General features: G+C 38.9%; 1 protein-coding gene across 1 annotated transcript; it reads left to right on the top strand.

Moving 5' to 3' along the window:
• The first annotated feature begins 3111 nt into the window (after positions 1 to 3111).
• Positions 3112 to 14176, top strand: FNDC7 (fibronectin type III domain containing 7). The gene is made up of 14 exons (XM_053470295.1): positions 3112 to 3137; positions 5267 to 5285; positions 5878 to 6154; positions 6248 to 6502; positions 6673 to 6933; positions 7237 to 7494; positions 7743 to 7997; positions 8310 to 8567; positions 8719 to 8973; positions 10789 to 11043; positions 11735 to 11995; positions 12464 to 12493; positions 12618 to 12658; positions 13321 to 14176. The coding sequence occupies exons 1-13, from the start codon at positions 3112 to 3114 to the stop codon at positions 12647 to 12649; spliced, it is 2442 nt and encodes an 813-aa protein (XP_053326270.1). The 3' UTR covers positions 12650 to 12658; positions 13321 to 14176.
• The last annotated feature ends 1031 nt before the right edge of the window (positions 14177 to 15207 follow it).

Genomic DNA, 15207 nt, shown 5'->3' with positions numbered 1-15207 from the left:
TTATTCCAACTTTAGTGCCCAAATCAGCAAGAATATAAAGTGAAGCATGGAATTCATTCTTTGTAATGACAATGTTGGTACATTTTTAAAATGTGCTATCAAACTTCAGAAAGCAAAGTACTTGGGGTGCTTTAGATAAAATCAGACTGATCCAGTATTTCAAAAGTGGTCTTATTACCATACCAACCAAAGGGATGTTTCTGAAATTTGAATAATTTCATTGGTTGCTATGGTGATAACATCATTATTTTTTTTAACTTTAAGTCTCTTTATATATTCATACATCCCAAGTGAAAACTTTCTAAATGATCTGACCCTGAGACTTTTGAGATATTAAATCTTTAAAAGTTCATCATGAAATTCTATGTATTGACTCACAAAGTGTGTTGTTAACCCAGTGGCTCTAATATGGGTCCTCATGGAAACCTTTACTTTTCCTTATTTAATTGAGTCATCTGCATTCAAGCAGGGATATCAACATACCTGGGATACCTTACTCCCGTGGACTGAAATATCTGTTTCCTTCCATAATTTCCCTTTTTTTCTAGGAGTTCAGAATATTTGGTGGGTAAAAGTGTATCACAGTGTCTTACATCCCCAAAACTCACTATGTATAGAAACGTATAGAAAGCTGAAAATGTGTATATTGAACTGTATAAATAATATACATTCTAATAAATGACCTTAGTTGCATAAATAGCTTTTGGCTTTGATCAACTGAGTACCTTGGAGGGGGGGGGGGCAATCCTCTGGCATAATGTCATAGAATTCTAAGATTTGGCCCATGTGGATAGCACATACTTTGGGTTAATGAGATCCTCAAAATATACATGGTTCCTATTTTACAAATTTTATTTCTTTTCTTTACTGGCCTAGTGTACATATGGTGGATACATTTCCATAATGCTATCCATGGGTTAGCGTCGTATGGCCAGACCTGGGAACTGGTGGACTTTGGCTACCTGGAGCCTACCCTTGCAGGACGCGGTCAGGACTGCCTGCTGATGTCAGTGGTCGGTCCTGCTGATATTGGAGGGCGGTCCCGCTGACATCACGGGAAACACCCCTATTTAAATAGGAAATAGACAGGGAGTGGGGCGTGTCAGGACCTGGAAGAATCAGGTGTCTACACGGAACATACCGGAGAGATCGAAGGTGTAAAGCTTGGTTGAGTTTTTTCACTTTTTTGCACAGAGTGCAAGTCCCACAGTGGAGCGGGTCCCTGAAGATCCGGTGGGGGAATTGGGTTGAAGACTTATGTAGAATCAAGAAGATCCTTCCCTCTTAGATCTTGTCCTGCAGGTCTATAGGCAGGAAAGGGAAGGAAGGAAGGAGTTAAACATTCCTTTGGGAAGTGTGGCACCAGAAGATAAAGAATGGGAACCCATTGGTCCACTTTGGCTTTGCATGGCAAGATCATCCTCACCGGCTTCTCTGAAGACAGACAAATAGAATACCTGTAGTGTGTGGCTGACTGCAGGATACACATAGCCACATGCTGCAATACTGTAAGAACATGGTGTACAGCAGCATGTATATGTATACACACATACACTGCTCAGCCGTAACATTATGACCACCTGCCTAATATTTTGTAGGTTCCCCTTTTGCCACCAAAACAGCTCTGATCCGTCATGGACACTTCTGAAGGTGTGCTGTGGTATCTGGCACCAAGGTGTTAGCAACAGATCCTTTAAGTCCTGTAACATGGGAGGTGGGACTTCCATCGATGCATCCTGGTGGCATGTGATGTAAAAGAAAACATGATTCATCAGACCAGGCCACCTTCTTCCATTGCTCCGTGGTCCAGTTCTTATGCTCACCTGTCTATTGTAGGCGCTTTTGGCAGTGGGCAGGGGTCAGTATAGGCACCCTGACTGGTCTGCAGCTACGCAACCCCATACGCAACAAACTGCGATGCACTGTGTGTTCTGACACCTGTCTATCAGAACCAGCATTAACTTTTTCAGAAAAGTCTGTTGGATTTAACCATATGGGCCAGCCTTCGCTCCCCACATTCATCAATGAGCCTTGACTGCCCCATGACCACTTTTGGAGAAGGAGCTGCAGTTTTGGAGATGCTCTGACCTACTCTTCTTTGAGATCCTGCTTCTAACACATCAACTTTGAGAACGAAATGTTCACTTGCGCCTAATATATCCCACTCACTAACAGGTGCCATGATAACAAGATTATCAGTGTTATTTCCTTCACCTGTCAGTGGTCAGAATGTTACGGCTGATCGGTGTATATGGCCATTTAAACAGTATAACATAATGTTACGGCTGATCGGTGTATGTACAAATATATTTGCGTGTATATATGAAAACCTGGATGTGTACACAGAATTATATACAAATATATATATCATGTTCCACAGTTAAAACAAAAATCACCCGTGCTGCTTTATTCTCACCATTTACCCCTGTTCCTAGTAGTATATGATTGTCCTCCTACTCCGCTTGCATCTAAACTTTAATAGAATCAGCTGCCTGAGGCCAATCTAAACAGGTCACAAGTGTCTCGTTCTATACCCTGTCAGTGCTATAGAACAATGAACATATCTGCAACATATCCGGTATCTCAACGTGAGAGGTTTAATCTCTTACATGAGTCAGGGAGGGTATGTTATTCATACTATATCCGTCACACACCCATATCAACTCACTCTCACAGCTATGGGGTAGCACTTGCAATAATAATAAGGAGAGACACAAGGGTTCGTGAACACACATGTAGGAAGATGGTGGTGACTGGTGGCAACCATGTTTTCCTGACACATGTCTATTGTTGTAAAGTACTGGACTTTATTATATAACACGTATGTCAACTAATCACGCTTATACCTCATTGCAACCTCCAAGATTAACTTACTTTCTAACCTCCTAAACTAGAACTTTGACAGCTGACTTCAGGCAGTCCAACAAGATGAATAGATGACCTCTCGATTTCAGGGCGTGCTTAGATTAAGAACAATAGACCTAATCAACAAAAACATACTTTTTTAAAACCAAAATGTGACAGTTACATATGAAAGAGCTGTCGGTCCATCGTTTTTGTATGGAGGGTAGTTTTAGACTTGTGTACATGTGTGTTTAAATCCTGGCCAAAATGTCATCTTCACGCTGTAATCAAAGGTAAAAAAAAAATTAATAATTTCATAACTGTTTGGAACACGTGTAATCTCAACGTTCCGCAGCTTGAGAGCAGCTCGTTGCCAAGAACTATCCACTATTAACATAATTCAAGAAACAATGACTTTTTAATTTTAATAGGAAAATAGACATTTACACTCCTATATAGATTTTTTACACTCTTTACTATTTTTATTCTCCTTATCACTATTCTGTACGTTAAATATTGCCTTTAATGGGGGGGGGGATGTCATCATCATTATTTTGCATACATTAGTTTGTTTATAAATGCAATATTGCAATTTTAATGCAAAAAGCAGCAATGTGGAGTGGGTTGAATTGTTCTTTTTTGTAAAGAGGAGGTAACCCCAGTATAAGGTATCTCACAGCATATAGTTCTGTAACCTCCTCCTATCGCTCAGTAGACTGTAGGGAGGGTCCGTTGAAAGACCTGCATTCTTCATATCTGTTTCAAGCCTTCTATCCAGGTGTACAGAATCAAATCTCAGACAAGATGAGAACAGGAATCTTGAATTTTCACGTTCTTCTCCCTGTCCTGCTTTATCCTTTGCTGGCCGTAAGTGAACTATAATTTAAATGATTTATCCTTCATGTATTAAGGATGCGGTATCGTTTTCTCCAGTGGGAAAATAGCTGAGAGGCGGGTTGAAAGGCAAGGTTATTTTTCTGTTCTGTTGCCAGAGGGCTAGCGTCCGTGTAATTCACCGGCCATTCTCTCAGGCAAACAGGAACACAAAGTATTTCTTATGTATTAATTTAAAAAAAAAATCATGATGTTCTAAAATAGTGCAGTATTTGGGGCAACACACAGAAGAAAACACAATGAGAGAATGGAGTCCACAGCATTAGAAAAGTTTTAAATGTTTATGTATGATTTCTAAATCTGTTGATTTATATATATATATATATATGAATATATGTCAAGTTTGTAAGCTAATGTATCAGTTTGTCTTAGTCTGCCAATTCTAGTCTTGCCATTCTCCTTGAATATATGTATTGTAAGAAGGGCTGTGTAAATGTTGGCGCTATATAAAAGATTATATATATATATATATATATATATATATATGTTGCAATGTTCTTTGACATAAGTTCTGAATTTAAGTTTAATAAAAGAGTGCAGCGTACTGATATATAATTCTTATTTATGAATTCTATTATTAGGATTTATAATTCTATTATTATCTGCCAAATAAGATTATATAAAGAGCAATGCTGGTGAGAAAATGTAAAAGTGAAGCAAACGCCATTAACAGTCTATGCGCTCTTTAGCCCTCTCTTTAGCTAGTTGGTTTGGAAGAATAGTAGGAGCAATCAGATCTGGGCTCGACATTTTGGAATGTACAGTCGGAAGGCAGAAAGGTCACGTATAAAGCGTGAGCCAAAATCTGTCCGCGCTGGTCTTTCACCAGATAGAAACTTTCTCCTCTTCATGAATGAACAGATTCAGGAGACTCCAATATACCGGAAACGTTAACTCATTACCTGTGCTAATCTTACGCAGCTAGCAGGGAGTCAGCCGTCGTGGCAGTTAAGATGTTAATTACACCCAATGCCTTGAAGCATTTCAATTAAAAAATAATAGCTTCGCTAATTATAATATATTTTCTGGGCTAATTACAGGGCAAAACTGCTGTCAACATGGGTAACAAATGGAGATGTTATTTGAAATTCTTTTAATAAATGGAGGGTGCCGATACGGCCGTATATTTGCCAGATAGTTCTTGCTTTTTGATTAAGTCGGGTTTATATTGATGTAATGAGTAAAAAAACAAATACTGTAAGTGATTTAAGAACATTTGAGTCTAGTAAAATAAAGTATTCATTTAAAGACCTGAAGTATATCAGTCTCTCTTTCATTATCCCCCACTCAGTGAAATCTTCATTTTAAAGTCTTTGAGACTACTTTGGGCCCCAGAAGCCAGTTGGGTCCTTGGTAGATAAGCCCTCTGACACCCTCGGGAAGCCAGCTAGTCTCAGTTCAGCCCATATGATGAACGGTATACAAAGCTGTAGTAACTGCTAGCTAAAGGGTTAATTGCGGCTGTTTTACAAAGATACATATGTGATAACTTGTTTTAATTCTTGTTTATTTTTGATTTTTTTTCCAGATGCCCACCAGCTACGCAGGTAAATAATAAATCTCCATGGTGTTATTTATTTGTTCAATTAAAACATTTATCCTAAATGATTTGTGGAAGATTATTGAAATACAATCTGCCTTCTTTAAGTTGCCCCGCCAGGCTTTCCTTAGTGCTTCTGTGTCCTACATGTCCATTTTTTTACTTTACTCCCCTAAGAACCTTACCTGTCCAGGCATGGTTGCAACGGAGTCAAATATCGATGTAGATGAAGAAAGAAGGTTCTGAAATAGATGGTGCATCTGAAATAGATGATTTGGAGAGCCTTTGAGGGATGGACAATCTGATCCCAGGCCAGGGTTCTGTACTAGCTAAAGATGACATTTTGTACTATTATCACATAATTGCGACTTATTGTTTTGTAAGGTTTTTTCATGATCTGGAAATCTTACTTTCAGAGAGTGAAGTTTGAGGGTTTATTGACTCATAAATTCCTCTTTAAAAAAAAAAAAAGGTAAACCCAGTTTGTCTCAACACTCTTTATTCCCTTTCTTAACCTTAAAGCCATTCTTTGAACTTCTAAACTATCTATCTCTCTTGTGGCCGATGCAATCATGACAAATGTCTTCCAATTACGGTAGTATTTTTGTTTTTGTTCAGATATTTCAATGTCTGTCTATGATGTCACATCAAGAAGTGTCTACGTCCGATGGTCAAAAGTTGCTGGGGCGATGTCGTACAAAATCACAGCAATCCCTGTTATGTCATTGGCTCAGCCTACATTTGCAGTGTTTAATTCAGCTACTATTTTGGGGACCATAAATACACTTCTCCCAAATACCAACTATGAAGTAGCAGTGGAAGCCTTGAACCAAGATGGCATCATTCTTGCTCAAGTTCAAAAGGTTCAGATGACAGGTTGGTGAATTGGAATATAATTTTGTTTCCTTGATCCAACCAGTGTTTTAGGAACACATTCTCATTGTTTGTGTGTGTTTTTTTGTCATACAGCTCCTGAGGTTCCCATTATTGAGCAAACATATTCGAAACTGAGTAACAGCATCACTGTTGAATGGCCGGAGGTTCCTGGAGCCTCTAGGTACCTGGTAACCGCACAGGATGGGAAATTCTTTTCTGAGACCATAGTCTCTAGTTCCCCAGGAACTGTTACCGGCTTGCAACCTGCCACTAGCTACAGAATCACTGTGCGATCCATCAACGATGCTGGGAAAAGTCAACCTTCTCGTCCCAGGAATGCAAAAACAGGTACCGTGTAATTGTTAAGCCACCTTAATAATTAATGAAGACCTTGTTTTGTTGTATCTTGGTATTCTAATATATCAGATGTTTGAGTGGGCATTGTATATCAGTGTGTCACTTAGTATGGTCAAATAATCAAAACATTAATACTAACTATTGTGTCCTCAATTTTACAGTGCTGGCGGCTCCATTGGTCTCTGTGGTTTCCCCTACCAGTGACTCAGTGAGCGTAAGCTGGCAGGTGGTCCCTTCAGCTGCATTATACTCTGTGTCAGTCATGAGATCAGATGGTCTGGGAAACAGATGGAATCAGAACACAACTGGCACGTCCATCAACTTCACCTCTTTGGATCCTGGCACCATCTACACAATAAAAGTTCATGCCTGGGATGCACATGGGACACCAGGGGATGATGTCACCTATAACCAAATTATCCGTATGTAGCCATCTCTCACATATTGTCTTGACCCTCATTGAATTCAGAAACTGCCACCAAGTGTTTTTTTTATTGTTCTGGAATCAGTAAGACTTAATAGCTTTGAGTCCTAACCTGTGTGTTGTTTTCCATGATATCACATTGAAAGCGACTAACTTGTCCCGAAGTGAAAAAACTCTATCTATGTTTCCAGAATATATTTTTTGATTTTAACACTTAAAATGCGTTATAAAGCTATCTCTACTATTTGTGTGTTAACGTACATTAGATACACTCACCACTGATCTTTATTCTCTATTGTAGGCCCCATATGTCCATCTGATCTTCAGATAACGTTCGACAGTGGAGCATTGGAAGCCACTTTTGCTGTAATAGGAGCTGAAGCCACAACCAACTACACTGTGTTTGTTTCTAATGGAATAGACAGCATAAACTGCACAATGTCTGCGTCCCCATGTATAATCTCCGATCTGCAATGTGGAATGGAGTACACGGTGTCTTTGGCTGCAAGAAACGATGCAGGATCTACAATGGCCAACAGGACATGGCTCATAAAATCTGGCATGTGGACTTTGTGGGCAACACTCAGGGGGGCTAAGGAATTAGACTGCTATTATGATATCATTAAAATGGGAAATAACTGCAAGACCAATTTACAGCTTCAGCTTTTTAAATGAAATTGAAGCTTCTAAGTTAGAAAAATATTTAGATTATTATATACCAAAGGATTTTTTTAAGCATGGGTATTATGTAGTTGATCACTTTTTAGTTTGTGTAAATATGTGGATATTTGCCTCCTGTGTCTGCAGTTCCCTGTGCGCCCAGTGGAATCACCATCATGGAGGAGAACCCAGGCAACTTGACAGTGTCTTGGTCCGATGTTGAACTTGCAGAGTATTATGTGGTATTTGTGAAGAGCGATGATGGCTTGGAAGTCCATTGTAATACATCCCAGACAGTCTGCTTCTTTCCAGCTGAGTGTGGCTTCATCTATTTCATGAGTGTTTTCGCATATAATAAAGCAGGGCAGAGTCCTCTGGGAGAGATTTTGAACTATACCACGGGTGAGTACAAAGGATAAAACATCCAAGCATTCTTTCTATGTCTGCAGACTCCAGAAAAGTAGCTGTTTTAAATGTGTTGTAAATATTTGTCAAGCCAGTTGAGAAGCTGATGGATAGATATCACAACTGAAGGTCAAGATGCAGGGAGGCCCGTCGCATAGGTCAAGGAAATTAATGGTATGCTTGGTCTTAAATAATGTGGCATGCAAACTAGGCTTACATTTTAACACCCCGCTTTAATATACACTGTTATTTGGTTTGTGTAAGGAACGATAGCCCTGTACACGTTGGTTTCTTGTTCTCTTTTTGCAGCTCCCTGTTGTCCAAGTGATTTCAGTCCAGGATACGTGTCCACTGATACATTAGAGATTATTTGGTCTGCTGTCCGCGGTGCTGAAATGTACGAGACCAAGGCAGACGATGGGACCAATGTGATACTCTGTAACGATACAGCCACTGTATGCGCTCTCTCAGGCCTGCAGTGCGACACTCAGTATAATGTCACAGTGTATTCATACAGTGAAAACAGGGGCAGCAACACATCTTGTGCATCTAAGGCTGTAAGGACAGGTATGTATTTCTCCTGGGCTTAATCTTTACAGCGGATCATCAGTATTACAGATAAAGTCATAAATGCGCCTGTGGTTTCATGAATTAGAAGTCTCATAAGCCCTAGAAGATGTGATACAGCATATTAATTACACATAATCTCTACTTTCAGCCCCCTGTAGTCCAGAAATTACCAATATCACCAAGATCAACACAAACACATTTACGATATACTGGGATTCCAGCAACTTTGATGCAGTATATACGGTTACTGCTAGAGGATCTGGTGGAGAGATGGACTGCACCAACTCAGATACTTACTGTTCGCTGGAGAACCTTCCATGTGGGGCATTATATATGGTCAGTGTGGTGGCAACTGCACCATCCGGCACAAGCCTTCCAAGCTACAGTGTACCTTTGGAAACAGGTGACTATCCTATAAATTCACAAATACAATGGCAAGGCACCTACTCTGTAACTAATATGTATTTTCTATATTTAGTCAGTTTAGATACTGACATTTTTAGTTACTGCAGGACATGAATACGCTACCTATATTTACTAGCTAAATGTGAAAATGCTTCCCTGTAGTCACCTGAGTGACCCTCCAAGGAGACACATTTTTCAACTGAAAATATTTCTATCTCTGTGTTAAAAGTACATGTCTGCAATGGCATCTTCACTCTCAAGAACGCCCTTAAGTACCGTATTTGCTCGATTATAAGACAAGGTTTTTTGAATGAGTGTGTGTGTGAATGAGTGTGTCTGTGTGATAGCATGGATGTGTAAGGGGGGTGGGGGTGGTAGCATGGCATAGGGAGGCTGTAATCCACTACTATCATCCCCAGGTTCCAGCATGTACTGGCTGCCTTGGCTTGATAGGAGTATATATATACCTCCAGAAATGCATTTTAACCCCCTATATGCCACTCAGCCCCATGGTATGCTTTTTAACCCCCTATATGCCAGAGTGGCATATTGGGGTATAAGGCATATCATGGGACAGAGTGGCAAATAGGGGGTATAAGGCATTTCTGGCAAGCCTGGGGGCAGATGTGCATAACTGGGGGGGGGGCAGGTTGGCAAATAAAAGGAAATAAAAAATATATATTTTTCTCAATCATAGCTTTTATTAAATATGAAAAAATAGTTTACAGGAATGAATATTTACTAGTAAAACTTTTCCTATAGAGTAGTCTTATATTCAGGCTTTTTGTTTTTTTCCTAAATTAATATTTTGATTTTGGGGGATCGTCTTATAATCAGGGTCATCTTATAATCGAGCAAATGCGGTAAGCTAAAAGGCATGTGTCCTCGCTTTAGCATCCATTAGTTGAATACAGCCTGATTTTTAGTGGACAGGAGTCTCAGTACTTGGTACTCTAAAGGTAACATTGACATTAGTATTCTAAAAATTAGAACGTGACACATTGGGGAGAAAATGTATTACAGGTGAGTCCAGTTCCAGTGTCTAAAATGTTCAGTAACTTTGCTGGTCTAAGTGTATTTCAACTGTGGCATATCAAGAGGTCCCACCATGGAAATGGAGTGCCCAAGTTCCCCTAATTTTTATAATTGCCATTTTGGGAGCACCCTGTTGTAGCTTTCCAGCTCGTTTGTGGTATTTTTGTAAACTCAGGCTTTAATAAATCCCAACCCCAATGCAACCAACTAGAACTCAATATTTAGTGACTCAACCACTTAGGGCCTTAAGAGAGAAGTATTGCTGCACAGCCTTCAACTCAATACATTCATTTTATCTACTGGGTGTAATCAGTGGAATAATGATGCTTAAGCTATTGCATTGCTCCACTTATTGTAACTTACTCACTGTATTAGTGGCAATCAGACAGCAAATACAATCATCAACGATCCTGTTATTGGTTTAGTTTCAGTTTCTTTACGTTTTGTTGGCTGTCTGAGCTCTAGAAAGTCTCTTGTTGACAGTTAATAGTAACCGTAGCTGACATTTGTTAGTAGACAGAAAGTCAAGTAAATTGGACATGAGTAGGGAGACATTCTCTATAGGAAACTAAGCAGCCTTCGTCGTATAGACATTATACCAGGACAAGAGCACACTTCGCTGTCCACAATTCTAGATTACATTTTTGCTTCCAACACATGTTCAAGGCGCACATTTTGGGGGCGTTTTTATCCCTGAAGACAATGTCTTCTTTAATACAATAGAACTGTTTGCCATAAAGTGTCTAATCTGTATTACATGTCATTTCATTCTTTTAAGATCCATGCTGCCCATCTAATCTCAGTGTGGTCCAAGTCACCCAGTCGGTGACAAATGTCAGCTGGTCAGTTGCCACTGGAGCCCAAACCTATACCACAATGCTTGTCTCCCCAAGAGGGCAGGCAAAATGCCACACTCTTCAGAACCATTGCCTGCTGGGATGTATCACCTGTGGAACTAGCTATTCCGTGTCAATTGAAGCCACAAGCCAAACTGGCCTAACTGCAATGTGCACTTATCATGGCTACTCATCGAGTAAGTAAATTGAATAACGTATGGAGTATCAGTTGCTTGAAGGAAATCTCACTAGTTTCTTTGTTAGAAAAATAAAAGATGCATTCTAGTGGATTACATTTTCTGAAGGTAATGCTGTGTTATCCACTTTTGTCTCATTGATAAAGCACAGTTCATATCAATGAGTGCTTTCTGACAGTCAATTAAGAAAGTTATCCGTAATTGGCTGAAATAAACATTTTCTTTTCATACCGCTACATCCTGCATGATATCCCAAGTCATTACCTATGCATTATTCATGGCAGTCTCACCAACGTCCACCAAAATCTGTGACATATCAATTACTTGAACATAATAATAGTGATATCTCACTTTTTTTGACGTTGTTGTATACGTTGTATATTCAATCCTCATACATTGTATATTTATCTTGAAACTTGGCAGGTTGGATCAGCATAATAAATAGTGGATGGTAAGTCGGGACCACAATTGTCTTGTAGACCGTCTTTCTTTTTAACGCCTTCTTTAGGGAATGTACTCCATTGCGGTTTGAAATAAAACAGAAATACACGATCATAAAGGAGAATGTAAAAGAATTTCCTTAGATTTTAATTAGAGGCTGAAATAGATGACATGTGTTTCCATGATTTTTTATTATATCACCATTTGTACGTTTCATTTACACAAACATATGGTTTTCTGTGTCCTGCAGGTGCTTGTTGTCCATCTGGTGTGAAGCTGTACAGATTGTCAAATAGCGGCATTCGGGTCACCTGGCGGGCATCTTCTGGGCCAGCCAACTACACTGTCAACCTATATGGATCTAAAGGAAACTTCACGTGTGTTCCCAACACCAGCTACAGTTACTGTGATCTCACAGACATACAATGTGGGGATGTTTACACTGTGGTGGTTTCTCCTATTAGTAGTGGAGAACCCCAACTTTCCTTCTGTCCCAAAAAAATATATTCTGGTAGGATTTTTTTTTTTACTTAAGTGCAATTTACTGACGAGATGTTTTCACTAATTAGAATGTGTATGTATTTGTGTATATACTTTATTTCATTAAGATCATCTGTGGATCATGTTTATAAAGAGAAATACAAAAACAGAGTTATGAATATGGAGAATTCCATGCATATATCAGAAGAATGGAATTTCCCCACAAATTGATTTTTATAAATATGTCCTCGGATGTCTTAAATATAGGTATTTTAAAATATAAGGCTTTTCAGAGTGAATTACAGTAAAAAATGGCTGGCAACTAAACAGAGTATGATAGGAGTTGTTCAGCTGTTACGTACTTGATTAATAGAGATATACACATTCTTAAATTGCTAATTCTGCTTTAATACATTAGATTAGACTATATATAAAATGTCAGAACACTATGAAGGAAGCAATTATTTTTTTGTAATTTATACGCTTTATTTCATTACAGTTACATGCTCAGGAAGCTCACTTGGAATGGGTAAGAAGGCCATTCATTTCCTATTAGAATAAGTTTGCACACTTTCCAAGAAACAAGTGATTTTAAAAAAAATATCCGAGCTGTATTCTAGGCTCCAGTAATATCTACTTCTTCTTTTTTTTAGTGATCTACAGGGGAAAGAGAAGTGTCTCATAGAATGAAAATGTAAGATCAACTGGATATTGGATTAATTAAAATATTTGTTTTCTACTTGCTATCGATCTATCTATCTATCTATCTATCTATCTATCTATCTATCTATCTATCTATCTATCTATCTATCCATTGTTCTTGTTACCACTTTCATTTGTATTCTTGCTTGTTGATATTCAGTGATGGTGAGCTTTAGGTACCTTAGCCTGGATAAAAATCAAGTTAAAGTCATATACAACTCCCATAACTGCTGAGCAGTCCAGTCACTGGATATAGTAAGTTCAGCAACTTAATGATCTGGCTATACGTTTCTATAGGTCTCCAGACTATTGATCTTGGTTTTCAAAATGAAATGTTTATATCCAGGATGAGGTCTTATTCTTTTATCTAGAAACAGAGACCTATCTTTCTACAATAAGCTTTTATCTGTTAATAATGTGATCAATAATGTAATCATGCAAAAGCACAAACCTTAATTGATTTTACAGCTTAGTGGGCCAGTCAGGGGAGATCTTCTGATGTCCCTAATGGCCCATGATCCCCGCAGTGCAGAAAAAACTGGGGTTGCCCTGAGGAAAGTGGGATGGTTGAGTGGTATGGTACATGTTAGCATGATAAAAATAAAGGTTTAGTTATTTATTATCTAAAAATTGTATTTCTGTAATTTCATATAGAGAATTATCATGGAATCTGAAGACCAGGAAAAATGACCAGCTCAAAGATATCCACTCAACAACATTGATGAATGACAATCCAAAGGGATAACTGATTCATTTACTGTATGATACTAGTTTTGCCTGTTTCGAGCATCACAGACATCTGTATATGAAATGTGCTTTGTTGGATAGAAAAGCTTTAAACCAAATTAAACAATGCAATAAATTCTAAAATGACCATTTGGGATGCAGTGTTTTTGTCACATTATAGGTAGATTGTATTGATTCAGAAGAGCAGACTTTAATCTATATCTGAGTTGTATTGTTAATTATCTACTGATGGAATTCAATGATTTTGCATTAATCCTGGCCTTCCTGATAAATCCATGTCCAACTCCCAAACTAGTGATTCATTGGGAGCAAATTATGGGTATTTACTAAAGGTGCCAATGGTTTACCAGCTAACACTCAGATACCAGAACTTTGTTTAATGGGTACCTGCACATCCAAACCTTTTTACCTCCTCCTCTTATCTCCACGGAAGTTTGGTCAGTTTTAGGAAGTGTTAGAGAACAGTCAGTAAGTGTTCCTGACATGGATATCATTCAGCTTGAGTTGTAACACTCATGGCCCTTGGGTGGAGGTAAAATGTCTATGTGGGGTAGTTTGGGTCAAGGTTGACCCTACCATACAGCAAAACCAGGCTACTGTCAAGAAGTTAATCTGAAGTTTAGAAACCCCAGGACCAGCCCTAATTTGGGGTAGGTCATTACATGTCTTCACACTTCAGCAGGTGCCATGAAACCATTTACAGCCCTAATATTTACATTCTTTGAACAAGATCCATAATTATTAATGTAAAATGTAATTGCCATTCTTTACATAAACCTTTTTGGCAAATATTTCCTTTAGTTGGTAGAAATAAATATAACTGTTTGCATATTGTCTCAGCTTTGTTCTTCATCTGCATGTTATCTAAACACGTTGCCCAACAGTCCCCTATAGCTGCAAATGGGAGGTATGAATTATATTGCCACATAAAGAGCACATAACAATGCATGTATGTAAAGAATACACACAAAGGGGCTGCAAATGCAACATTTTTGATGTTTTATGGTGATGCAGCAGGTATAGTATAAACGGAACAAAATGAATGATTCATTGAAGAGTGCAGGTGATACACCCAAAGCATGATGCTTTGACTCGAATAACTCATAGTATATGGACTGAATAAAATTGGATAAATGATTCTGCATGTGTTGTTGGTGTCTGTGGATGAATAATGTGGTTCTTCATTGTTTGGAGAACATATCTATCTATCTATCTATCTATCTATCTATCTATCTATCTATCTATCTATCTATCTATCTATCTATCTATCTATCTTTCTATCTAACTATCTATTTTATACAAATAAACCCTGTACCCTGCACACAATTCTCATAATGTAAATACCTGGGTGCATCATCCTGCTGTCTCATGAAAGCAAAGGAAAGAGCACACCAAGGCTTAATATAGTGTCAGGGCTGGACTGGGAATAAAAAGCAGCCCTGGAAATATTTGGACACCAGCCCTTTTATTGAGTGGCCCCAGTTTGAAAATTGCCCCGGAGCACCCCAACTTCACAAGCAGCATGTCCCACAGTGCAACCTTTGCCCCCAAATAGCTTGTATGTGTCCCCTTTGTACCCAAACAGCTTGTTTATACCATCTGTTCCCCCAAATATGTCTGTGCCATCTGTGCCCCCAAACAACTTGTCTGTGCCATTTTGTCCCCAAAAAGTTTATCTTTGTCCCCAAACAGCCTGCCTATGTCGCCTCTGCCCCTAGACATCCTGCCTGGGCCCCCTCTACCCCTTAAAAGCCTGCCTATGCCATCTCTGCTCCTAAACATCCTGCCTGTGGC

This window comes from Spea bombifrons, chromosome 6 (genome assembly GCF_027358695.1).
Source record: "Spea bombifrons isolate aSpeBom1 chromosome 6, aSpeBom1.2.pri, whole genome shotgun sequence".
Lineage (NCBI taxonomy): Eukaryota > Metazoa > Chordata > Amphibia > Anura > Pelobatidae > Spea > Spea bombifrons.
This window is presented reverse-complemented; position numbering and strand designations above follow the sequence as displayed.

What these genes read in the sequence shown, in the direction of transcription:
- FNDC7 (XM_053470295.1), top strand. Translation starts at nt 3,112, where the DNA reads ATGTCATCTTCACGCTGTAATCAAAG. An exon ending in TCCCAGGAATGCAAAAACAG is followed by an intron (nt 6,503 to 6,672) that starts GTACCGTGTAAT and finishes TCAATTTTACAG; the next exon opens with TGCTGGCGGCTCCATTGGTC. An exon ending in CACCTATAACCAAATTATCC is followed by an intron (nt 6,934 to 7,236) that starts GTATGTAGCCAT and finishes TCTCTATTGTAG; the next exon opens with GCCCCATATGTCCATCTGAT.